Raw genomic sequence first — 26,673 nt, 5'->3', positions numbered from 1 at the left:
GACCAGAGGACCTCCAGAGTTCCCTTCAACCTCAACCATGCTGTGAGTCTGTGCGTCACGGAGCTCTCCAAGTCACCTTTTGGGCTCAGGGGGATTGCTGTCTAGGGGCGTGGGACACATCAGGGGACGCAGGGGAAGAACATTTTGGGATTGCACAGGACTTATTATGGTATGTTCAGGGGAGGAATCAAAGGTGGAAAAAGGGAGGGGTTTAGGTGATTTGGGGAACAAGTGTGGGAAATTGAGGCGTAAGGGGATAAAGAGGGCTAGTTGTGTGTAAATAGTTGGCTAGTCAGTATGCATACAGACAGGCACACCCTGCACCTGATCAGCACAATCTGTCCTGTAATTAAATTCCTTTCTAACTTTCCTGGGTGAGGGCTCTGCATTCTGTGTCCATGTGTGCATATGGGGACGTGACAGCAGCAAATGGAGTCAGACTGTGGATCAGAGGAGCAGCAACTGAAGTGGGGAGCAGGGTGCAATTGCTAGTGAAGAACAAGCTGGACAGCAGGTGAAGTGACCTGGGAGAAAAGGGCTGTGGGGGGTCTCTAAGGGCCAGCTCAGGGTGTCAGAGCACCTGGATGTCTCTAGGAACAACAGCACAAGGCCATGGGACCAGGGGAGGCCTGGCCAAGTTGCGTGTCTGTGAGTGAGACTGTACCAGTAACTGGAGTGGGGCTGCAGCCTCAGGGGCTCACATCTCCAGGTGCCAGCAACTGGGAGAATGACATCCAGGGACCAGCAGTTACAGGGCAGACTGAGGGTCTGAGCCCAGCAGCTGGAGGGATCCATCATCTATGTGTGTGTGTGTCTGTGATCTGTGTGGCCAGATGTGTATGTATACAGTGTGTACGTGTGCTCCGCACCTACTGGCAATACATCTTCAGCCTTGCTAGTGGCTGGACTTGGCAGGATGGAGATGGAGCAGCCTCGCCTCTCTTCAGCTGTCAGATCTAGCATGATACACATTCCTCTAATGCTGGCTTTCCTGCTGGAGCTTTTGTGTAGTTAGCAGGATGCTTATGCCCACACAAGAGTGCTTTGTCAGCAATTTGAAAAGGATACAAAGAAGTACACGTCTTTGAAAAGTTTTATTCTATACCCTGTTTCAGAAAACTTCACGCAACTACAGAAACCAAAATCAAAGCTGTGAGTTGGAAAAGTTTCCTCTTCAGGCATATGAGCAGCCTACTTTTCATTAATTCACCTTTCCTGTGTCCAAAAGCAGGGTGTTGCACTCCCTCATCTCCCACAGATGTTGAAGGACTGAAAAGACCTCATTTTGGTCGATGTTGCTGAATTACTATCAGCCACTAGAAGGGTCATAACCATGCTGGAGCATTTCCCGCTCCTCCCACCTTCTTCAACTGTGGAAACACCATAAAGCCTCCAAGAACAAGGTGATAGTTTCTGACCTGCAGGAGCACATCCACAAGAGAAGACCTACTCCGTGAGCAGCAAAGCCAGTCCAGGGCAGGCAGGTGAGTTTCCACCCCGTATTTCAAGAGGGAACAGGTAAAGGGATTTGCTCATAGATACTGGCAGGTCCCAGGGAGAAGCTGTCTCACCTCTCATAGCAAGGTACCAGCCACTCGGCTCATTCAAAATGGCTGCAGTTCAGTAACTGGATCAGGCATGGACTTGTGGAGCCCCAAACCAGGCGCTTTACTTCCCCTCAGGCCTGCTTTCAAAAAATGTGCCTGTTTGCCTTTAAAAAGGAGTCCAAGCTTTCCTGAATATCAATAAGCAACAAGGTTCTCCAGAGGCTGTTCTGTCTTCTACCTTTCTCAGATGATGAGAAGTGCTATTTCCTCCCCGTGGTTTTCAGGTTTTCCACCAGGGAAGGGGGCTTTTTGGTCCTATAAGCAGCACTGCCTTGGATCCGGGCCCCTCTGATGGTACTGATGTACGGCAAAAGGGGAGGCTCTCGCACCACCAATGCGGTGCCCTTGGGAGTATAAGCTCGGAGCAGCAGTTTCTCTTCTGCATGAGCCGTCACTGCCACCCAGCCTGCACAGCCAAAAAAATACAGACAGTCAGCAAGACAAGTGACTAGTATCAGAATGACGGTTCTGACACAAACTCACCTGTGTTGGCTAAGAACCTGAGCTACCCAAGTGTGATATTTTTGAGAAACCAAGCTCAAAGGTAATATCCAGCCCTTTCCCAATATAAGGCAGCACCTAAAGCCACATCTTATGCTCCCCAGATATAGCTCTTTCCTGGTGAACTTAAGAGGGATGGTGGGAACTACCAAAAATGCAATCATAAAGCCTTCCAGTCCTCGGCCCTTTCCCTCTCACCTGGACAGTGGCCAGTGTCACAGCCATTCCTGATGCTGTGGAACTTGTATGGCAGCCAGAGCATAAAGTATTCCAATGTGGTCATCCTGTACAAGCATGGCTGTCAGTCTCCATTCTTAGAGGTTGCCAAGCTTCAGCTGGACAAAGTCATGGCTGCCCTGATTTTGTACTGGTGACAGTCCTGCTCTGAGCAGGAAAGAGGGCTTTAGCCCTTCAGAGGCCTCTTTCCATCAATGTTTTAGGATGCAGACCCTGAAAAGCAAACTGATGAAGAAATACTAAATTACCTGCAGAGGAAAGCTTGATATCTGCGACTGCCTCAGTGGTACTGATTCCTTTCAGTGTAATGTCCTGAGGGACAAGCGGGGGGAACTCTTTCATTCGCTCTTCCCCACCCATGGGAACCTAACATCAAAACACGGAGAAAAGATTTAACAGCCAAGAGATGCTTTAGCACTCCTACCTTAAACTGGCCAGCAAGGCACAAGGGGGAATAACGATATTAGACTGTTGTTATCCAAGTAAGAGCTGGCTTGAATACCCTACAGGAGTTATTTCAGGTTTGCCAACAGAATCGGGGTCACATCCAGAGCAACCCAGTGGATGCTCAGAGGTGAGCGAGATGGAGTTCCCACTGCAGGATGCAGCTGGTGGCTCAAGCCAGCTGCCTTGATGTGAGTGACAGCACTTGTTCTCAATGTGCGCAGGAAGGGAGCTGCCAGGACAAGGAGAGCTCACCCCGTCCCCCATCAATCTACATGTGCTACACAGTATGTGGCAATACCAAGGAAAAAGTCAGACCACCAAAATATGCAGCGATGTGCAGAGGATCCAGCAGGGAAAGAATAAGAAAAGTACATTTTTCAACTGCAATCTGTTCTGAAAGTTGCAACCAGTCTGGTTTGCCATGGAATGTATCCCCATTGCTGCCTGCACTTTAAGGCTGTTCAAGAAATGCATCATCTCATGTGCTCTCTCCTAGCACAGCTGCAGATATGCAGTCTGTGCAAGACTGTTCCACACTGCAAATCTCCACTTTCCCACTGCAGAAGTCCCAAACTCCTGACATGTGCTGGTCTTCCCCATCAATTGTGCCCCAGACAGTGTGCTTCACCAGGCAGGATGGCCTGTCTATCTGCATCTGACAGCACCTCCTCTTACCTTTAGTAACTCTTGGCCAGCATGCTTCTCGTAGATGGCATCTGCATTACTCAGGGTAGAAATGTGGACTGGCAACAGGTTAGAAGCCACGACAGAAAACCAGGCAGGCTTTTCTCCCTGAAATAAATAACAAGAGGAGGATGTTACTTATGATAACAGAAAAGCAGCCCTGAATTGTTCTCTCCTGCTTCGTTTCTTTGCTGCTTGTTGAAAACCTGTTTGACTGATGTCCCCTCCTTGTCCAAGGAGGGGTCCTTGCCTCTGCCACTGCAGAGCAGCCAAGGTTTATATAAACAGGGGAGCTGAGCTTCTAGGAGAGAAGCACCCATGGCTTCACCATCCTGCCTCAAGGCACCCCCAATACCATATCCCCTGCCATCACATCTGCTCAGCTCAGGCAAATCATCCAAGAGATATCTTTGCACAAGTTTAATTCCCAAGACCAAACTCAGTGTGGTTATTTAGCATGAGAGGTGATGGACATCTGTCTGGTGCTTCTTCTCCTACCACTTTACATTTCTAACATGCATCTCTCATCGAAGCATACTTGCTTCCAAGTTGCTCTCAAGCTATCCAAAAACCAAATGCAGAACAATTTCAGCAGGCACTCTCATAACTTGCACTCAAAGCAAACAAGGTTACAGAGGGGAAAGACCTCTACAAACACTGCTAGCAGTCTGAAATAAGGAAACCCAAGTGCAGCAATTCCTCCAAGTTTCTCACAGATCTAATCTGATGCAGGGGCTCCTCTACCATGGTCTGAGCAGAACTGTCTTGAAGGATCTCTGGAGACGTAGATATGCAAGACTGATGCAGAAATGGGCTGAGGCAGATACTGAGACTCTCTGGGACCCTAAATATGCACAGCTGAGCTTGCTAGGAGCACCATTACATGGAGAACAGGCTTATAGCACAAAGCCTAACTGCTGCACTGGACATCTCTCTGAGCCCGATCCTCTTATGAGGAGGTGGTGTGACACTTCTTTACCCTGACCTCAGGTTCCCCAGGCTGCCAACACCAGCCGCATTCTCTACAACTCCCAGGAACAAAAATAACCCCTCATGACAAAACAACCCCTCAGGCAACCCTGTGGCCAGACTGCCCATCCTATCCTCCTCATCGTATGAGAGGCCTCGCACGTGCTCATAGGCTGGCCTGATCTCACAGTGTTTCTGCAGAGGGTGTTTACTACCAGCAAGATGTCACCACCTGTATCACTGTCCTACTTTGTCAGCGATGCAAATCCAGGTGCTTTCTCAAGTGCCTGACAGCACCCAACTAACATGTCTAGTTCTTTTCTGAGAGCTTTGCCCAAGACAATATGGATAAAGACGGGTTTTTTTTCTGCTGGTTTGCTCTCCTCACAAACAGCATTTTTTCTGAGGCATTTCTCCTCTGTACTGCCAAGCTGTTTTTTGGGCTGGGGCTCTGGATTCTTACTTTAACTATGATAGAGCTCTCCTGCCACACTGGTACACTATTACTTACAGAATACTGGTCCCTTCACTTCCATGGTTTTCTTCCAGAAGGTCAAGAATGTCCTCAGCAAAGTACCAATTGAACATTTCTATAGTGATCTTGGAAAGCTGACTGAAACAAAGGAATAGCCATATACTCACACCCTTCCCAAAATGGGGGAAACTACTGAGAAAGGCATTATCATAAGTGCTAGACCCACATGTGGAAGAAACCACTGCTTCCAGAGGAACCATCATGGAAGGGCAGCTCCACAACTCCATAAAGGTGTATGGCATGAGATTTCTAATAAATGGAAGAAATTGGCTGGGGGGGAACACGACACATACAGTGCCTTTTAAAAATATTGTTACAAAAACTAAAATACATGCACATTTAATTGCTTGCTTGGGCAAATTCTTCAGAGAGGTCTGTCAGGAAAGAAAAATGCCTATGCTTTTCTCTCTTGGCAGACAGCTTTCACGAAACACAGAAATGGGGAAAACCACCTATTTTCCCAGTTAATTCTGGCACTCCCCTCCCTCCCTCCCTCTCTTGTGTATGTTATGGGAAGCACATGAAGCTGAAGGCGCCTGTCAGCATTCAAAAGCAGTTACCGTTATACAATACAAAATACTGCACACTAGTAACAAGTGTCAAACTTTTCAACTGCCAACTCCCCATCCCAAGGCATTTTGACTTTATGCAGTGCTTTATTAACAGATTCATCATCTCAAAAGCAGCAAAGAAAGGGTCTGGGAAAGCTACCCAGAAAGCCTTTTATTGTCTGGTACTATAACAAGAGATGAAGCAGTTGCTCACAAAATCCTTTCTTCCCTTACCTGTAAGTAGTCTACACGTCCCAAGGCTGCTAAAAACAAGACCATTCCTGGCTTGAGAATGAAGGTCCGTGGAACAATGGCTTGCATCGGCAAAACCAGCTTTACTTCTTTCTCTGTCAGGAGATTTAAAACCTGCAAAATAAATTGCGCTGCCATAACTCATTCCAAATGTTTCAACGGGGACAATGAAATTAATATTGGTATTACATTGCTAGAGGAAAAAGATCAAGTAGAGCAGTGTGAAGAACGTCTAACAGAACAGTTCAATTCTGGTCCACACAGTAAGTGAGAAACAGGAGGCAGGGATGTCACCAGTCTCCATGGCAATGCAGAGTCCACAGCAAAGTAAAACAGCTGGCAGGAGCCTGTTGGACCATGGACTCATGAATCATGTGTCTGGCTGGAACAAGCTCACACAAGATTTACTGTGCTTTAGCATAAGTGCAGCCATGTGCAGAACCAGAGAGCACCTTTGGCTATAACATTTGAGTTATTCCACTTAGGTAGTGACACAAAGTGCCGAATCAATACTAGCGGCAAAGCTAGTCTCAAATATCTCACTGAAAGAAAAGCACTTGATCAGACTGTGAAACAACTAAAACGGAAGGATGACCAGCCTGCTCCACAGTGTGGATCCCTACCCTGGGCACCGTGGAACAGGCTCTCCCATCTACGAGGGCTTCCAAATGCTCCTGCTGCTTGTATTCCTCTCCTCCCTCTTCCCTTCCATCTCCTGGCTTAGCTGGCTCATCTGTTTAGGTGCTAACTTCTTTCAGTAAAATGGTCCACCCCAAAGTCTACCGAAAAGCCAGCAACTTAACCAGCAGTGCTGCAGCCACAGCAGTCTGATCGCTTCCTAAAGAAGCACTGTTCAAACCCAGCTATGAAACAATGTGCAGGCACAGAAGTGGAAGAAGCAGTGCCTTGAAGGAAACAACTAGTTGCCAGGTTGATGGCGTCTCTTTGCTAAACACAGGGAGGGAACTGACAGCGGAAATGCTTCCAACTGTGCCCCATGCATGCCACAGTCATGCAAATACAAGTTTCTAGCAGTCTGGCCGTGAGGATTAACCTCAATTCAGCATTAAAAGACCAAACTAACAAGGGTTGTGGTGCAGCCAGAACCCTGAATGCTCTTCGTATGTTCACAAGCAGACAACCTTTAGCCTGAAGGTCAGGGCAGCCTTCAACACTGGTTCTAAAAGACCAGGAGGCTTTGCCCTGCTAGCTGTACATTTTCTGATGTGTTTGGCAATGCTTAAACCAAAATCTGAGAGTCATCAGTAATCCTTTTCTATGCTTTCCAGAAGTTTGGCTTTGGAACGAGTCATGAGGAAGCAGCTGAAAACAAACCTCGAAGGAGTAAGGACAAAAACGTAATTCCATCCTATGCTAACAGCCACTTTCCCTTCCTCCTCTTCCAAAATAAAACAAAAAACAAACCTGCTCATAACTAGAAATCTCCCCTGCCAAAATCTGTCACGTAGACCATCTGCTTGTCCTCCAGCCAGATCTAACACTGACCGCAGAAACAAAATTTGATCTGAAACTTGGCATGTAGCTCTCCAAAGGCACAGCAATGATAATCAAAATCAGAAATGGCAGCAAGTATTTCTGGATGCAGGAAAGCTCACTTCCTTTCCACACTTACTCAACTCCAGAAGACAGGAAGAACATATCCAATCTCCAGTTACCAAACCAGGTCTCTAAGCTGATGACTGTCTTTAAACCAGACACTAACCAGCTATCAGAGAGCAAAGAGCCACAGTAGAGTGGGTTACGATCTGGCAAACATATCTGCTACAAAACCAGTAGCGCTCATGAAAGCAGCACCTGCACTTGAGCTGTGCAGTCTCAGTACAGTTCTTCTGTGTGTGCTGAAGGAAGCACTTCCTTCTCTTCAGAACTTTCCTATCTCCTTGTACTTTTTCATCTTCCCAAAGAGATGACCTGCAGCTCTGCATAGATATCAAAGTGATAAAAAATCAAAACACGACTTTTTTTGGACACGTGCACGACATCAGCACTGGCTTCAGAGCCATTGCTCTACTGAAACACTGAAGTCAGCCTGAGGTATTGGAGCTGTTAACAGGAACACTGCAGATCCTGCCAGCTACAGGAGAAAGCTTTCTCAAAGATTTGGTTCAGTCACACAACACTTGTTATCCTAAGCTCCACCTTTTTCAGTATACTGGCAGACCTAAAAACGTGCAAACTTCTTTGGGTGAAAAAATTGCTTATAGCACTATTGCTTACTTCCCTTCATTCAGATGCTAAGGAAGTTTGCTGACACAGTCATACAGTTCCTTCACAAACATCACAGTATGCACTGTTCAGAAATGCAACAGTGTTAACACAACGAACCCTTCCCAAGTAAACACAAATCATATTTTAACACAATGGCCCAAACCAAAAGAATGCTAACCTCAGGACTGCAGCAGAAATACTCTCCCACATGCACAGCTAAGGCACAACAGTCGTCCCAAACCTTGACCTCCTGAAACACAGCATCACAGAATACCTACACAGTTTTCCTTTACAATCCCTGGAGTGTCAAAACACCAGCGAGCATCCTTCACTTCGTTGTGTGTGAACTCTTCCTTTTCCTCACGCTTCCTAGGGGAATGTCTGGGATCTTCATCTATGCTGTACGAGAGCATGTCAGGGTCAAAGTCAATTACAGAGCTAGGCTTCTGCCGTTGAAATGTTCTTCCAACTCTGCCTGGATTGAAATGAAAGGTTTCCTGGTAATTAATTTATTAACTTGCCTCTCCTTCAATTGGACATCTGTCCCTTCCCTTGCTTAAAAGGGATGCACATTAGTAATATAAAGGTGATAAAGGTGCTATGTGGCTAGAAATTTGCATGTTCAAAAGCCAAGATGCTAAGAAATTCCTTCTATCATTCTTGCTTAGCACTCCTCAAGCCCCAAAACCTTAGCAGGGACCAGATCAGATACCCTATTATTTCCGTTTTGCAGTAAAGCAGGCTGCATTCTTTTTTCCATGTCTTAAGACTGTCAAACACAAAACTATTGGAAAATCAGAGCTATCTTCTGGCAATCCCCTCTTTTGGATACATACTAAAATGATGCACAACCCCTGTGGCCTGCAGCAAAAATGTGAGTATTTAAAAATGAAACTCGTTTTCTTCCTTTGGGAATGAGAGATAGCCTATATTGCGATATCATTGTAAGCTACCTGAACTAGGTTAGCAAATGCCTGGCTGATGGGAGGTGCACTGCACAGAGGAAACCTCTGCGATGCTACTACAACAGCTGAAAAACAAGTACTCAAAAGAAACACTGATGATGCTACTTACAGAAGAGCTAGAGGTCTTGCAGCCACTACTCAGGGAACAAGAACTGGCCCAAATAACCTGAATGCAAGCTTGGAAATTTTTTATTGCTACTACAAATAGCATGTTCTCCCACAATTAAATGGAACTGAGTTCTTTCAGAGTGGGAAGAAATTACTTGCAAAACCATCTGGATTCTACAGCAAATTAAGGAGTTAACAGTCCTTTGTATAATGCAGTATTTTCACTGGGGCAGAGGAGCAATACCTTTACTCAAGCAATACTCACCCACTAAGTAACCTTGCTTTTTAAGGTGATTAAGGTACTTTTTTTCTTCATTGCTTAGCTGATCTTCTGTTTTTGTTGCCTCTTCTTTCAGCCTCTCCTGCCTTCGAAATATCCTGTCACATGTAGGATTAATAATTGGAAATTTCAACAGGTTCAGTGTTGTTCCTGGAAAAAAACAGAAGGCACGTTTGGGTCTCTGACAACCTGGCACATTTAAGCTCTGAGGAGCAAGAAAAAAAAAAGTGCTTCTCCAACTTTTGGGTGAAATCCAGTAACACAAAGTTGGAGGTGGAACTACAGCTGCTCCCATAAAGTACTAGCCTCCCCAGCCAGGGTGGCGGAAACGAGGCATCCATCCGCTTGAGATCTGCTCTCCCTATGGTTTGATGAAACAGGTCTCAAAGCCAGGCGGTGCCACGACTGACTTAATATACCCCAGGCAAATCCCACCTCCAGGCAGCTTGGTTTGGCCTATGATTATTTTACAGGTGTTCACCAGTCCACCTCCAGGTCTCTCTCTAGACTGGAGGGCACCCCTAATTGACAGGGAGATGGCAAGACATGCAGATTCGCTACCGTCCCCACTGACAGAGGAGCACGTTGGCCAGCTCCAGTTTACCAGCCCCCTTACTGCTACGAGACACAGAGCACCCTCTGCGCATGACTCCCACCCTTGCCACCCTGAGGAAGGCGACGATTCGAAGCACGGCGCAGCACCAGAGCTCGCTGCCCACAACGGCGATGCTTTGGAGTGGCAGGCACCCGTTCGGTGACAGCTCCCCTTGCCCCAGGGGCGGCCGAGGGAAGCCTTGCAGGCGGCCCAGGACTAGCTGGCCTCTAAGTGCCCGACACCACGATGGGAAGAGCGGTGCCCCTGACCTGGCCAGGGGGAGACGGTGGCCCTGTCGACGGCATCACGAGCACGGGACTTGCAGTAGTCGGAGCAGAGCAGGGCGTTGAAGAGCGTCGACTTGCCAGAGTTGGTGGCGCCCAGCAGGTAGACATCGCCGGCGCACCTCCAGGACCGCTGCAGCCGGCTGACCAGCCCCTCCAGGCCGAAGCCCGTCTTGGCGCTCACCAGGCGGACATCCACCAGCGGGGCTTGGCGCAGGCCGGCCTGGGTACAGGCCGCCGCCACCTGCTGCCGCAGCCGCCCCAGGTGCCCGGGGGAGTCGGCGGGCAGCAGGTCCACCTTGTTGCCCACCACCAGCAGCCCGGCGGCGGGGACGTCGGGGCCCAGCAGCCCCAGCAGCTGGGGCAGCACCGGGTCGGGCAGCTCCAGCACGTCCAGGAGGTAGAGGAGGAGCGGGCCGCGGCCGTGGCGCAGCGGGCGGCGCAGGGCAGCGCTCACCACCAGCCGGTGCTGCTCGGGCGGCAGCCGCAGCCGCAGGGCCCGGCCGTGGTGGGCCAGCAGCCAGCAGCGCTGGCAGACGGCGCCCCGCAGCCCCGCCGCGCCGGCCGGGCCCTCCGACAGGCTCCGGTACTTCTCCGCCGGCACGAAGCCCGGCGCCGCGTCGTCGAGGCACTGCAGCTCGGCCCCGCAGCCCGAGCAGCTCACGCCGCTCGGCGGCACCGAGGGGTCGGGCCGCCCCACCGGGACCCGCTCCCGCCGCTCCCTGCCCGGCTCCCGCTCCCGGCGGGGCGCCGCTGCCGCTGCCGCCGCCGCCGCCGCCGCCGCTGCCGCTGCCGCCTCGCTCTGCTCCGGCTCGTACTCGGGGAACACAAACACCTCCTCCTCGCCGCTGGCTGCCGCCGCTCCGCGCCGCAGCAGCGGGGCGCAGGGCCGGGAGCGGGCCAGGCGGGCCAGGAGCGCCGGGGCCAGGCGGTGCATGGCGGGGCCGGCGCGCCCGGGGCGGGCGGGCGGGGGGCGGGGCTTAGCAGCCGCGCATGCGCGGTTCCCGCCCCCCGCCACGCACGGCCTCCTGGGAGACGGCGCGCGCAGCCGCCCCGCCCCGCGCGTGACGCGCGCAGGTCGCGCCGGCGCCGCTCCGCCGCCATCTCGCCGCCGCTCGCTTGGGTGCTGAGCCCCGAGCACCGCCGCCGCCCTCCTCCTCCGTCTCCTTCTCCTCCTCCTTCTTCTCTCGGCTGCCGCCGCCCGCGGCTCTTCCCGCCGCCGCCATGTACGACGCGGACGAAGGTGAGGGCGCTGCGGCTGCAGGGCCGTTCCCCGCTGGGCCTTCTCCCCGGTTCGCCCGGGTGAGGCGGGCAGGGGGGTGCTCCGGGCGCGGTGGGCGCTCCCGCAGGCTCCTGCGGCCCGCGGGCGGCCAGGGCCGCTGCTGGGGTGCCGGAAGGTCCCTCATCCCGCCGTGTGGCGGTGTCCCCCCCGCCTCAGCATGCGAGGAGAGATGCTGAGGTGATTGGAGCCTGATCTGAACGTTGTGCTTCCTCGACAGATATGCAGTATGATGAAGACGATGATGAAATCACCCCCGACTTGTGGCAAGAAGCCTGCTGGATTGTTATTAGGTGACATTTTAAAACTTACTGTTCTTAACACTTCAGCGTGTGTGCTGTTAGTCTTACAGGTGACATCCAGGTGTCACGTGTCATGGGAGCTTGGTTATGCTAAACTGTGGTTTAGCAGTTTCAGAGCAGAAGGGCTTTCAGCAGAAACAGCAAGGTTCTCATTGGGCATTAAGAAGCCCTACTGACCCCCAGTGGGCTACACTGTTTTGAATGGAGTAAGAAGTGATTTTGATTCCATATCAAGCACATGATTTTGCCCACTACTCTCACAGCTGTTGCTGGCATTAGGAAATCATTGCTTAGTTATTTCACCATGTTAGTGTTTTTCTAGAAGGACATGAACATCCAGGACCTGCAGCTTCTTGTGGCTGTTAAGGAGTGGGATGCTGTGTGCAACTGAGTAAAGAAGCGTTTATCTTGCTAATTGCATCCTTCATAATATGTATATGACTGGTGTCTTAGGGCAGTAGTTGTAAACAGAACAGCAGATCTGTGGCGGTGGTCCCGCAGGCAGTCTGGATGGAGAATAGAGATGAGAAACTTTGGAGGCAGGAGGAGGTCCTTTCTCTTGCAGCCCAGTGAAGAGTGCTGCCTTTGCTTTCGGTCAGGTGGAAGGTAACTGAGGCAAGTCCTTCACATGAGGCTGTACCTCACTCTGTATGAGGAAATGCTTTTTTACTTGTGAGGGTGACCGACTGCTGGCATGGGTTGCCCAGAGAGGTTATGGAGTCTCCATCCTTGGTGGTATTCAAAAGCTGTCTGGACATGGTCTCGGGCAGTCAGCTCTGGGTGACCCTGCTTGAGTGGGTTGATAGGACAAGATGACCTCCAGAGGTCCCTTCCAACCTCAGCCGTTCTGTGATACAGGTTGCCCTTTCCCTTCCTCCTTCCCCTTGTGCAGTATTAGACTGTGCAGGTGAGATTCCCTGTGCAACAGCACGGTAGCCGGGGGTATGTTCCCTTTCTTGGGGAAGCCTGAGGTTATTCGTAGGGAGGTAGTTCTTACCAGTTTTCTCTAGAGATCTTGGCAGTAATGGGGCAGAAGCTGAGGTAGTGTGGGTTCCCTGGCTGGCTTCAGGAATGTGAGGTAGAGGAGCTTGCTGGGAAGTAAGGCAGAGTAGCTTGCTGGCATGCTGCAGACATGTTTAGGTCATCCCATTAAAAGTTAGGATGTGGGGCTTCAAATTTAGGCTTGGATTTTTACAGGTAGGTTGTGCTGGGTTGAAGCTGGGTGACACAGGCTAGGGGAAATCTGGAGGAGGGAAGCTGGGAATCTCTGTGTGGCTGGAACAGAGGGGATCCAAGCTGAGAAAAGTTCTGAAAACTGTACCTTGACTTAGGGGCATGCACTCAGTTTATTGCAGCCTGGAAAATTAGTAAAAGCAAAGTAATTTACATACATTGTTTAAAACTAGCTGAAGCCACTTTTACTGAGGTTTCAGTCATCACGTTTCCCTTCTAATTTAAGGTAAACTGTGTGTACAGTCATGGCTTAGCCAAGAGGTGGCAGCATGTCTGTCACTTCATAGTGTCTGTGCCTTCAAACACTGAGAGAGAATTATTTAGTATTTTTGAGCATCTGTGTTTGAAACTCATGCCTTGGGAGAAGTGAATGTGTTTGATTCTGTACTGTATTTCATGGCTTTGGAAGGTTTTGTAATAAATATATCTTAAGCTTGTTGATGTATGAAGTACATAAGATCTCTTGTTCATTAATGCACTCTTTTTTTTTTAGCTCCTATTTTGATGAAAAGGGTTTAGTGAGGCAACAGTTGGATTCTTTTGACGAGTTTATTCAGATGTCTGTACAGAGAATTGTTGAAGATGCTCCACCAATTGATTTACAAGCTGAAGCCCAGCATGCCACAGGAGAGGTGGAGGAGCCGGTAAGTGGAGACCCCCAGCAGACGTGACATGTTTTTACAATGCAAAATGATTTTAGGTGGGTTTTATTTCAGCCCCCGTCTCAAGCGATGGAAATACATCTGAGTTATGACACTGCTCATGCAGTCAGTACGGCAGAAGTATGAACTCTTTGGAGTCTATGAGGTACATAGCAAAGTTTCCAGATAGTCAGGTGTATGGCTGAGAAACACATGCCAGAGCTTTGTTACCCATGGAATCGAACTTGCCTCTCCTATAGAGTTACTCTCTCGCTGGTTAAATTGTTGGTTGAGTTGAGAAATGACCAAGAACAATTGGCTGCTGCAGCTCATGTTGTCAGTTATGGTTGCAAGTCAGGTGGCCAAAAGCAAACCATGTTTTGGTGGGGTTTTGATTTTCAGTAGCTTTACCATGGCAAGAAAGGTTTATGGCTGAGAAGTTCTCTGTTAGTTTAGTCTGGCCAAAGTCAGGTCCGGGTTTTCAAAGGGTGCCATTGCTCTTCATCTTCCATTGGCACCATGTTCCAAAGGAGAACACGTTGTCTAAGGTCTGTGCTGTGTGATGGCTCTTCTGCAACGCGTGTGCACCTTTTACAGTGGCTGTGGTGCTTTCATCCTTGTCCCTCATGCGGTGTGATCCCTGTTCCATAAGGGGAACAGATGTTCCCTGCTATCAGTCACTGCCTTGCTGCTTCCCTGTAGAGATTTGAAGGAACTTTAGGACACCTGAGCATAATTGTTACATGTTTTGACTGTTCCTTTGCATTTTCTGCAGGCAAACAACTATCGTGTAGAGAGAATAACTGAGACTTCTTTTAGTTTCTTTGTTAGACAAACAGCTCATAAATATTTATCTCACTGTAATTCTCCTTAATGTTTCTTCTGTTATTCTGTGTATATTATTGTGTAATTCTCTAGCTGTGTACTTCTGCAGTTGCTATATGCTCTGTACATGGTTAAGATTCAGATCGCAAGCATGGTATGTGCCTGGCTTCTTTTTGTCCAAAAGCTAGTATTTTAACTTTCTCAAATCAGAGAGGTTAGTTTCTTATTCTTATTTATCAAATTAAAGTTTTTAGGAATAGGTCTAGATATGAGAAAAAGGAAACTTGCTTTTTCACTTCAGAGTCACAATTTAAGGAGTCTAATTTGACTTTTTGTTTCTTTCTCCGTCCACTTCTCAGCCTCATATTTTGAAGGCAATTTGGGCAATTTATTGCACATCAGAGGGTTTAACAACCATGCTTAGAGATAGTAATTACAGTAAATGTGTTCTTCTTGAGAGCGCTTGCATGAGAACTTGGGAAACTTGGTACTATACATGGCTGCTATTGCAGATCCAGGAAAAAGGTGTTCCTTTGGGTAAGAATTGAGAGAATTTTTTTGGCCTACAAAATGTTTGCCAACAAGTCACTGCTACCTTACTACTGTAGGAGGCTTTTGTGCCTTTTTGAATGAGGTTGTTTTCAGGTCTTTCCTGATAATTCAAGTCTTTCTTTGTTTACTGATCCTATAGAATTATCCTAGGAACTGGTGTTACCCAACTTGCTGTGTTTTCAGTTATTGATAATGGTTGTCCTTCTCCAGTAGCAGTTTTGGTTAGTAATAAAGAAGAGAGAATATCTTGAATACAGAAGGCTGGTTGTTAGTATACCTTGTGGATAGGGCAGCAATGACACTTCAGTTTTTGCCTGAAAGCTGTGTTTTTTTGATAAATTGATGCAATAATCTGTTTAGAAGAAACAAAACCACCTAGCGCAGATATTGAAAAGATGGTTTCTGTGGCTCTGTGTAAGACAAAATCTGTGGCATGGGTAATTTGCACCTTTGCCTTTAATGGTGAGTCCAGAGAAAAGGTTGAATAAGAGGACTTTGAAAATATATTTTAGAAAGGCTAAAACAAGTTGCAATATAAACTGTAAGCTGGATTTTCTTTCCCTCTGCATTGGAGCTTGCTCTGGTAGAGCAAGTGTTGCTTTGGTGGTGTCCTACGGCGGATGAGATGTGGTGAAATGCCTGCATGGAATTCAGGTTTTGTTTTAGTAATAGATATTCTCAGCTGGCTTCTAGGCAGATACTTAGTTGGGGTGGCAGCACTGTAGTTCGTTATTTGTGTTAGCTTCTGTTCTGCAAAGGGACATGGTGGGAAATAGCAACTTGAAGGAAAGGTTGTAAGGCAAAAGCCTTTCAACTTGTGTACATGCAGGTCTGATGATTTGCTTATGTTTCCCTACCACCCTTGATTTTGGTCTGTGAAGGAATGCTTTGTGAGTAGAGTGGCTCATCTCTAGATCCTTTTGCATGCAAGGAGGCCAAGAGCCGAATTGCCTCTGAGTGCTTGTGCAACACACATACGAAACACTTGAACAAAGCTACTGTTTTGTAACTGCTTGCTTTCTTTTAAGTTCTACCTCTCCCTACCAGATACACAAATGCACTTTGATAGGAGTATTGTTTTAAAACTTTTACCCCTTCATTTTAAATGCAAGGCTTTTGATTTAAGTCAACTGAATGCTCTAAATCTCATTGCAGTAGGATTCTGAGGGGTGAGTGGCTCTTGGACCAAAATGAAGATCCTGAGAATTGTTCTGTTGAAGGGTATCTGTCCTTTCATGCCCATGGTTTCACTGTAACATGTGAAAGGATTTCTGTGGAACTAGAACGAAGCTATTAAATTTAATGTTTTATGCATGGGAGCAAAGCTTTACAAAAATTTGCACCTTGTTTGATATGCCAGATATCTCATTGTATGTGTTGAAGCAGATTCACCTTTCTGCATCATAAAACTAGCAGTTTTATCTAAAGTTACGTGAACAATAAATATCTAATTAGGCATATGTGAGACATATTCCATTTGTTAATATATTCACGTGGCAGATTTTGAGTTTGTGAGCTATTTTATAGGAAGATGACCTATTTGGGTACTTTATTCTTGTCTTACCAGTGGTTTTGACCCTTCAGTTTCCTCTCTCTTTTTTTTTTTTTTTTTTTAATTAATGAGGTGTTTAGAAATTATTGAAAGTTTTTGAGTGGTTTTTTGACCTAGTCATCTGAAGCAGGATTGTTTCCATACCTTGAGCTGAGGGCATGCAGCAGCATTGGGTATTAAGCTCTAGGGCTGCTTTTGAAAAAGCAAAATGGATGTTTCTTCCATTACAGGAAAACATCTTCTTGTTTTCCAGCCCCGCTATCTGTTGAAGTTTGAACAAATCTATCTCTCCAAACCTACGCACTGGGAAAGAGATGGAGCACCCTCACCTATGATGCCCAATGAAGCCCGACTGAGAAACCTTACGTAAGAATGAACTCTGTAGTGGATAAACACAAGGAAGGACTGGCCCTGCATTATTAATTGATAGTATTTTTCAGTTTACTAGTGCCTTGAAAATGTAGTAATTACTGCTCTAATTAAATTTAGATGTCTAGTTGTTAAATCCAGACGGTGATCTGGCAATAATGCTTAATATTACCAGTGAGTGCTTGAATAACTGCATTCGTTATGCTTCTGTACAACCTGGAGTAGTAACTGACAGATAACACAATGGTGTTTTTATTCTGTAGGTATTCAGCCCCCTTGTATGTGGATATAACTAAAACAGTCATTAAGGAAGGAGAGGATCAGTTACAGACACAGCATCAGAAAACTTTTATAGGAAAAATTCCTATTATGTTGCGTTCAACATACTGTTTGTTGAATGGCTTAACTGACCGTGATCTTTGTGAACTGAATGAATGCCCGCTTGATCCTGGTGGCTACTTTATCATTAATGGATCAGAAAAGGTAAGGGATGATTATACCTTGCACAGTCATCTTTACAGACATTGCAAGCTTGGTTACTTGATTCCATATGTTTTGCCAGGAACATAAGTGCTTTTATTCCAGTGTGTCACAGTTACTGCGTTGGGCACTTGCAATCTCATAGAAAGATGGGCTTTTAGTCCTCTGTGAGGACTTCCTCAAGCCACCTTTTCTTCTTCTCTGAGGCGCGTTTCCCTTCAGTTTCATAAACTGTTTTGCATTGAATGCCATTAAGTACTCTAGGTACTTTCCTTTTCATTTTCAATATTGCAGAGCAGTATCCACTCTAAAATGAGGTGGTACTTCACTCGAGTCTCCTCCAGTTTGCTCACAACTGTATAGATGCATTTTAGGTTCTTCCCTCTATTGCTGTGGATTCAGCTTTATCGAATCATATCTTCTCCATGCTTGTGCCTCACCAATGGAACTGCCAGTTTTTTGTAACTGACACCTGGGCAAATGCAGCAAAAGAAATAAAGTTGTATTTTTCTTCTTGGGAAAAAAAAAAAGTAAATCTGGCTTTGACCATCGGAGCTGGCATTTAAATTTATATGCCTGTGTAGTACGTTGGCCTTGGAAATAGATAGCGAAATGCTTTCTTTATCAATGTTGTGCCTAAAGCTAACACAAATGTCTCAGTACAACTAGCGGAGGCAGTAAGTAGATCATAGAGAACAGTCTTCTTGGAATCTTTTGTCTTGGTTATTCTGTCTCAACTAGGTGTATGTTTTGCTTAATACTGTATTTTTAAAATGTAGAGTATAATCCAACTGAGTTTGGCAAATTGACTTCATGCTGTGCAGTGTTCTTAAAGTTAAGGCACCTGAAGGAATAGTAGAAACACACTGTGCTTGTTACTTTCAGCATGCCCTTTTGTCAGTTATTTACTAGTGTTCTTTTTTCTAACACAGGTTCTGATTGCTCAAGAGAAAATGGCTACAAACACAGTATATGTGTTTGCAAAGAAGGATTCAAAATATGCCTACACAGGAGAGTGTAGATCTTGTCTGGAAAATTCCTCTCGACCAACAAGTACTATATGGGTTAGCATGCTGGCCAGAGGTGGGCAGGTATGCCTAAGCAGTAATAACCCCTGCCCTGGGGCTTACAATAAAGGTAGTTTTAGGAGTTTTGTTACTGTCTTATCTCTTCATATCACTTACTTTTGGGATTTTGAGAAGAAATTTCTTCTGATGCTAAGTTGTAAAGAAGGTAAAATTAAATGAAAATGTATCCTGTTTGTCATAGATTGTGCCTGTCTCTGGGACAAATAATTTGAGGATTGAAATGAAGACTCAATTTGTGGCAGGTTTTAGGGCAAGGCTAAAAAATAACTTTAGAATTACTGTAAATGAGTTTTTAGAAAATCCAAACAAGCTGCATCCTGCTTCTTCACAAAGGACCAGGATAGGAGCAGGGGCCCTGTCTTCGCCGATGGCCAACCTAGTGTTTAGATGAGTTTTTCAGATCACATATTAATTAATGTTTAACACCTAGTTGTGCCATCTGTGAGGTTAAATAAATGCTATTCATAACTTCAAAAGCAGAAGGTGTCAGTACTCATTTACCATTGCACTGATGTTTGGAAATTCCCAGACATGTTCCAAGAGTAACTTTAATAGAAGCCTTACACCACTCTTGTTCCTGATGTCTGGGGCACTCTTGAGTGGTTGTCCCTCTGCATCCCACAATGTTTGTTTCTTTCTGGGAGGTGGGGAGCAGCTACTTGAATAATCGTGAGCATGGGGAGTCTTACACAGTAGATTAGAAAAGCTGGGCTTAAGCTGACAGAAGGAAAGCTGAAGGTGGGTAGGATTGCTCTTTGCAAAAGGGAGGGAAATGGTGCATACGGGTGAATGAGTAGTAGTATTTAAATTCCTTTGTATCAGCAAAAACCTTCCAAGTTTCTGCAGACGTCTAAAATTAGAAGTGTTTCTGGAATAAAGAAGTCACTGCTGGAGTAAGGTTCCAGAATAGCTCCTTAGCTGGCCTGCTGAGAAGTAATGGTTTCGTGTAGTGCTTGACTAAATACCCTTATGCTGTATCATCCAAATCGAGAGAGATGTTTTTATTTAAAGGCAAGATCATTTAAGACTAATGTATGCTTTTCCCCATCTTTTCAGGGTGCGAAGAAGAGTGCTATTGGTCAGCGCATTGTAGCAACTTTGCCATATATCAAACAAGAAGTCCCCATCATAATTGTCTTTCGTGCACTAGGCTTTGTGTCCGACAGGGACATCTTAGAGCACATCATATATGATTTTGAAGACCCAGAAATGATGGAAATGGTAATACATGTTAAATAAGTTTATTTCCTGGCTTGACATTTGGTGATGTGTAGATGTGGCTAATAATCATTCAAAGTATTGTTCATTTTCCAATTGTAATTTATTACTTTATTATTTTTGTGGGTTGTCTCTTAGAAATGTGAGAAGTCCTCCACCTAAACCTATTCTAATGAGTATTTTAAGTGAGCAGAGTGCAATGGAAATTTCAAAGAGTTAATATGTATTTGGAGAGGTAGGGTCTTATCCTGCTGCCATTGACTTTAATTTTAAAATCCCAATTTATACCTGAAACAGCAACAGGTCTAGAATGTACTTGAATGGGAACTATTGTCTGAAGTCTAAACTAATTTTTTCTGGGCTTCCTGTGTGCTCCATTACTGTTTTCTGCTGCTCTTGAAAGAGCTACTATAGTAAAGCCAGAAAGAATGGGATCAGTAATTAGCAGTTCCTGAACAGAATCATCAGCAAACTACTGCATAGTTTCGTTCAACTCCCAACAGGCACTGGGTGCTACAAGATTTTGCTGTATTTTGTGCATTAGGTCAAACCTTCTCTGGATGAAGCATTTGTCATTCAGGAGCAAAATGTTGCTCTAAACTTCATTGGATCAAGAGGTGCAAAGCCAGGTGTCACCAAAGAAAAGAGAATCAAGTATGCTAAAGAAGTCTTGCAGAAAGAAATGCTTCCGCATGTTGGTGTCAGTGACTTCTGTGAAACCAAAAAGGCCTATTTTCTAGGGTATGTCAGTATTTTCTGTCACACATTTGCAGATGGACCCTGAATACGGATTTTATTCACATATATGTATATGATTGGAAGAATGCACTGAATGGGAGTTTGTTTTTAACAAACAGGACAGACGTAGCAGAAGACGCATTGCCATCCTGATGTAAATACTAACTTCTCTCTGTAGTTAGCTGAACTTTCAGTGGGTTATGCCACCTCTAAGGACATATGTGCTGAAGAGGTCTGTTTTAGGACAGTAGTATCCTAAAGATCTAGAATGGACAACCTTTAGGAAACAGTTCACTGATTTATCTATAAAAGCATGTAATCCTTGTTGTGAATGTCTTCTGTCAGTTTAAAACATAAACTATCTTATTTGATTAGGTATATGGTTCATAGATTGTTGCTGGCAGCACTGGGAAGAAGAGAGCTTGATGACAGAGATCATTATGGCAACAAAAGACTGGATCTTGCTGGGCCACTGTTAGCTTTCCTGTTCAGAGGGTAACTATAATATATATGTTTTCTTCAGAGATAATTAATGGTAGAGGCATTTTCAGCTCTGTGCTTCTAAATCAATCAGACTATTCTGCTGTGTCTGAACCCGGTCTTGGGCAACACAGCCTGTATCTGATTACGACATTTTCATGGAGTGGGTAGGTTTCCTGTGATAGTAGGTAGCTAGCATCGGCTTGTTTTGAAGCATGTTTTGTGCATGTTCACAAACAGGTTAATTTGTTTTGGTTTTTTACCCCTTCCTCTAGTTACAAATTACTTGCTTCTGTTCAGGAGGCCGGTGACATTTTTTCCAGATAGTGCTGGGTAGGCTGAATTACTACAGTACTGCTTAATCATGTTTCTTGGCATCTTCTTCTACAGAATGTTTAAGAATTTGCTGAAAGAAGTGAGAATATATGCACAAAAGTTTATTGACAGAGGGAAAGATTTCAACTTGGAACTGGCAATTAAAACAAGAATTATTTCAGATGGTCTGAAGTATTCATTGGCAACGGGAAACTGGGGTGACCAGAAGAAAGCTCATCAGGCCAGGGCAGGAGTATCTCAGGTACAGTAGCTGAATAAGGCATAGTAGTGTTTGTCAGGTTTACATAAGAGTAAAACTGTATCATGGAAGAGTTTAACATTGCTTGGTAGCCATGCATGTTGTATGTTAAATAGAACCATTTTTAAAAGGACTCTGCCACAGCTGAAACAGGTGAAGATCCAAATAGTTGAGTCTGGTGTGGGGTTTGGGGTTTTTTTGCTGCTGTTTGGTTTTGGTTTTAGCTATTGTGTTCACTGCTAAACAGTCAGTTTGTAAAGACTTTTGTGTTAGAGCGTATGCTTGTGTGTCTGGTCAAGTCCTAGTCTGAGGGAACCTTTAGGGAGGATGGATTTCTTTCAATTACTTCTAGTGCTTCACAGGTGGTTAAAGAAACTTGAGTGATACCTTGTAATATAACAGTTATGTATTCCACAACTAATGATGAGGGGCACTGACTTTATTAGCCCACAGCAGTGCTTAGTTGAGCTTGTTTCTCGTATAGGTGGAAACAGGAAAGAGGTTGAGAGTTCTTAAATGCCAGCACATTTTGTTGTCTGGAGCCCTGGTGAGATCATGACTTGGGGAAAGCAAAGTTAGGAAAGGGGTGAAGATGGTAGCTGTCCCTGGATGGTGTGTTGTTGGTGTATGTGTACAAAAGCTTGTTTGCTTTTTAAATAATCACATTTCAGGCTGTAAAATTAAATTTTCTTAAATTTTTGAGAAGCCTTGATCAGAGTGTGAAAAGAATGTAAATGCTGATTTGCTCCTCATAACTAAGTGGTCTTAATTTTTCAAACTAAGTCTGAAAAGATCTCTGTGTCGTTGTACTGGCAAACCCTCCTGGTAAAAATGCAGCTTAAAAAGTATTTTTACGAGTATCACTCATTCTAGTTACCTGCTCAGAGTTAAGCTATACTACAAAAAAAACGGAGTTTAAAGGTAAACTTAATCTGAGATTAATGGGGGTGAACTAAAAAGTGTAGCTAACAAAATCCAGGGCTATTTTAGTTCTTTTGAAGTACATAATTTCTAGAGTGCATTGATCCTTTGCTCTAATGTATCATAATGCCTGTCAACAACACACTTAAGAAGCTTTGACTAACTGAATTTGTTACTACGTGCAGGTGTTAAACCGCCTGACTTTTGCATCTACCCTTTCCCATCTGAGACGCTTGAATTCTCCAATTGGTAGAGATGGTAAACTGGCAAAGCCCAGACAGCTGCACAATACACTGTGGGGAATGGTTTGCCCTGCTGAGACTCCAGAGGTAAGAAAGTAATACTTATGTCAGTACTTACTCATGCCTACCTGTTTTTATCCGCTAGTTGTTTTGTAGCCACGTCACTTTGATGATCACTTGCGCTTTTTTTGAAATGCTGATGTGAATGTTTAGCTTTATAGTTAACTCTGTAGTTGAATGGTAGAAATTAATAAAGTAAATAGCATGTTTTGTGTCCGGTTCCTTGAGGACTCAAAGTTTAAGTTCTCAGATCTTCTTGGGAGAATCTCTTGATTTGGAAATCTAAGTTAACTTTGTGTTTCTACTAGGGTCATGCAGTAGGACTTGTGAAGAACTTAGCCCTGATGGCTTACATTTCTGTGGGGTCTCAGCCATCCCCAATTTTGGAATTCTTGGAAGAGTGGAGTATGGAAAACTTGGAAGAAATATCTCCAGCAGCAATAGCTGAGTATGTGCAAATGAAACTGTTTAAACAGACTTAAGCTTTTTATCATGCACAACACTTCAAGGGTTTGTGTTTTTGTTTATCTGTCTGTTTTTCCCTCTTTCTAGTGCTACCAAGATCTTTGTTAACGGCTGCTGGGTAGGAATACACAAAGATCCAGAGCAGCTCATGAATACCCTAAGGAAGCTCCGTCGTCAGATGGACATCATTGTGTCGGAGGTATACATTTTACATCTAGAGTTGGGGTGTCTTTTTAGATGAGAGAGGATAATGCCCTCATACTACTTTTCAAGCTCCAAATAGCATTATTTGCAAGTCTCTTTCTGAACATATTTCACATTGCTTGTTTGGTTTTGTTTGTTTGTTTTGGGAATTTTTTGGGGTTTGGTGCTTTTTGGGGTTTTTGTTTGTTTCATGTTGTGTGTGGTTTGTTGTTTAGTTGGAGGTGTGTGTTTGTGTTCTGTTTGCTTTTTGTTCTGGGTTTTTTGTGTTTTGTTTTTTTGGTGGGTTTTTTTTTTTTTTTTGTTTTGTGTGCGTGGCTTTTTTTTGTTGGTTTTTTTTTTTTTTAAAGAGGATCCAGTTGAAAAAAACAGTTGAAAACAGTCTCTTGAAATGCTTCTGTTCATAGGAGTGTTAATATTAGTTCTGTGCTGCTGATAGCACCTGTAAGGTCTTTGTTTTAGGTATCTTTGTTATCCTATTTTGTGTTCCGTAGTTTTGATTCCAGGCTGAGACTTTGTACTCAGTGTGCTGCTTTCTTGTACAGGTCTCAATGATTAGAGATATTCGTGAGCGAGAAATCCGCATCTATACTGATGCAGGCAGAATTTGTCGACCCCTTTTAATTGTGGAAAAACAGAAGTTGCTGTTGAAGAAAAGGCATATTGACCAACTGAAGGAACGAGAGTATAACAATTACAGGTGAGATATGTTCGTGAAATTCAACTGAATGTCTAATTTTCCATCTTGGAAGCTGCAAGTTCCCCCAGATTGGAGAGAGAAACGTTTAAAGCTTTGAGCTTAAAGCATTTAAAACACAAAGATGCTTTCTCTGCCTGGTAGCTTAATTAATTTTTTTTTGATCACACTGAGGCAGTGGTAGTAATACTAAGGCAGGGAAGTCCTTGTGCTTGTTTCTGCTGCAGAGACCCATTTTATGTATTAGTTGAGTATTTCAGACATTGGTTATTCAGTTGGCAGGATCTCGTGGCCAGTGGTGTAGTAGAGTACATTGATACACTGGAAGAAGAGACTGTGATGCTGGCAATGACTCCAGATGACTTGCAAGAGAAAGGTGTGGCATATTGTTCAACATACACGCACTGTGAGATTCACCCATCTATGATCCTGGGAGTATGTGCATCTATTATCCCTTTCCCTGATCACAACCAGGTCAGTGCATCACTTCTGACATCCCGCTTTTAAAGTTGATAGAAAACCCACAGGTGTATTGTAGAGCTTTATGTACATATGTACTGGTCTTCCCTTGTCTGTCTAGTCTCCCAGGAACACATACCAGTCTGCTATGGGTAAACAGGCTATGGGAGTTTACATTACAAACTTCCATGTTCGTATGGATACGCTGGCACATGTGTTGTATTATCCTCAGAAGCCCCTTGTAACAACACGCTCCATGGAGTACTTGAGATTTAGAGAGTTACCAGCAGGTATGTTGTCAGTTAATGTTTATTAAACAAAAATACTACTGTTTTGTTTAAACTATGTCACAAATGTGGTGTGTAGAATACCCAAATATTTAGCAAATGTATGTAATTTAAAAATTAATTATAGGTTAAATGTTAACTTGTAGCTGGACAACTAGACTGCAAAAAATACATTGCTAGTGTTGCAGCTGAAACCACTTTATCCATATAGTCTGCTAAAATCTAACTGGAAAAATGCATTTTCTGTATTCATATTGCTAGGTTCTTCACAAGGGGTCACTCCTGATTCTCTTTTCTACCCAAAGTTGCATTTCCTGACGCTACATGGTTTTTGTGTGGGGGACATTGAGATTTTATCTCAGCAAGGGTAGAACAGCTTCACTGTAGAGAATACAACTTACTATGAGTTACGAGTAATGCCTATCTGGTATGTGTGCATCCTTTCAAAGTATTTGCTCTGCCTATTACAGGTATCAACTCGATTGTAGCCATTGCATCATACACAGGCTATAACCAGGAAGACTCTGTCATCATGAACCGTTCTGCTGTTGACAGAGGCTTTTTCAGGTAAGACTTTGTAAATTTTTTTTAACTGTTTGGAAGAAAAAAAGAAAAAAGTATACTGAATTGTCCAGAGGCTCAAGAAATGTTCATCTTATGCTGGTGCTGGAAGGCACCATTATCCAAATCTTTCCAACCTGAGAAACTTAAAAAAAAAAAAAAAAAAAAAAAATTAAAATCGGGGTTGAAGGGAGCAGCACCATGAATATGGTGAATGTGTATCTTAGCAAAACACAGTGATGAATGGTTCATCTTTTGTGTAGCCTGTCTTCCCAACTCTTCCATTTGGGTCTTTAGTGTGTTTACGGTTCTTTGTACGATGGTTAAATGAAAAAATATTTGGACTCTTTGCTGTTATATTTTCATATAACTCTTGCCAGTTGTATGAACTCCTTAATGGCAATATTGCAGCTTTGTAATATAGTCTTGTCTTTAGTAGCATGGCAGTTGCTACCAGTGAGGATTGGCATGTTCCTCTCCTTAGTAGGAACTGCTGTTGGGACAACTGGCAACTGATGTAACTTTGTGCATTATAATTTTTAGATGGCTGTGGTTAACTGTAACTGGTCAATGGGTTTCTAGTTATGTTCATTTTCTTTTGTCCAAGTTGAGCCCAAGAAGTGTCTGCTTGGTATCTTGGATCTACTGCCTTCCAATGTAGAATAAATATGAGACTATTAGACTTTTATGGCTCATGTCAAGCTTTTATAGAACCTCCTGTGTGCCTGGGAGCAATTAAATGTGGATAATATTTATCTGAAAGGCTGCAGCTGGCAACTGAGGCAGCAAACAAAAACCCTTAGAGCCCCAGAAAGCAGCCTATATAAACTGAAAGTTTTCCACTGCAGCTCAGTTGTACTGAGTGTGGCACTGCAAGGTAGCAGTAGAAGCCTAAAAATGCTTGCAGAATGGCAGGTATAAGGAGAATAGTAGTATGAGAATATGATGATAATGTGAATAATCTTTAGGAATAATAACTACTTTTGAGATGTCAAGCAGATCTGAAGGTCTCCGCAGTTCATCAAAAATTAGCATGTGATATCTATAGGTACTTTGGCAATATCTGAAAAGTGACCATCAAAATGCCATCTGAAACTGTTCTTTGTTTGGTGGAGTATTTTTTTGTTTTGTTTTCCCCTCCTCAGTGATGGTCAGATTAGCAAGACTTTAGAGGAAGGGTTGTGTGGCATATGAACATTATTTGT

General features: G+C 44.6%; 2 protein-coding genes across 2 annotated transcripts in view; one reads left to right on the top strand and one right to left on the bottom strand.

Moving 5' to 3' along the window:
- Window positions 1-1,088: 1,088 nt before the first annotated feature.
- On the bottom strand, window positions 1,089-11,470 carry NOA1 (nitric oxide associated 1). Its single transcript, XM_075708679.1, is given in 9 exon segments — window positions 1,089-2,013; window positions 2,594-2,711; window positions 3,468-3,584; window positions 5,766-5,897; window positions 8,291-8,487; window positions 9,351-9,515; window positions 10,230-11,214; window positions 11,217-11,256; window positions 11,295-11,470. Coding segments are annotated over 9 exon segments (2,136 nt in total). The 3' UTR covers window positions 1,089-1,807.
- The window catches only part of POLR2B (RNA polymerase II subunit B), a 20,141-nt gene continuing 4,902 nt past the window's right edge, over window positions 11,435-26,673 (top strand). Inside the window, exons 1-17 of the mRNA XM_075708677.1 lie at window positions 11,435-11,487; window positions 11,744-11,816; window positions 13,552-13,702; window positions 16,882-16,994; window positions 17,261-17,480; window positions 18,410-18,568; window positions 19,622-19,786; window positions 20,328-20,524; window positions 20,897-21,016; window positions 21,392-21,578; window positions 22,682-22,825; window positions 23,107-23,246; window positions 23,351-23,462; window positions 24,010-24,164; window positions 24,437-24,635; window positions 24,742-24,910; window positions 25,378-25,474. Of these exons, the coding sequence (XP_075564792.1) occupies window positions 11,469-11,487; window positions 11,744-11,816; window positions 13,552-13,702; window positions 16,882-16,994; window positions 17,261-17,480; window positions 18,410-18,568; window positions 19,622-19,786; window positions 20,328-20,524; window positions 20,897-21,016; window positions 21,392-21,578; window positions 22,682-22,825; window positions 23,107-23,246; window positions 23,351-23,462; window positions 24,010-24,164; window positions 24,437-24,635; window positions 24,742-24,910; window positions 25,378-25,474 (2,420 nt within the window). The 5' untranslated portion in view covers window positions 11,435-11,468. The remainder of the gene's footprint in view (window positions 11,488-11,743; window positions 11,817-13,551; window positions 13,703-16,881; window positions 16,995-17,260; window positions 17,481-18,409; window positions 18,569-19,621; window positions 19,787-20,327; window positions 20,525-20,896; window positions 21,017-21,391; window positions 21,579-22,681; window positions 22,826-23,106; window positions 23,247-23,350; window positions 23,463-24,009; window positions 24,165-24,436; window positions 24,636-24,741; window positions 24,911-25,377; window positions 25,475-26,673) is intronic.

The sequence above is a fragment of the Pelecanus crispus genome, chromosome 4 (genome assembly GCF_030463565.1).
Source record: "Pelecanus crispus isolate bPelCri1 chromosome 4, bPelCri1.pri, whole genome shotgun sequence".
In the NCBI taxonomy this organism is placed as follows: Eukaryota; Metazoa; Chordata; class Aves; order Pelecaniformes; family Pelecanidae; genus Pelecanus; species Pelecanus crispus.
This window is presented reverse-complemented; position numbering and strand designations above follow the sequence as displayed.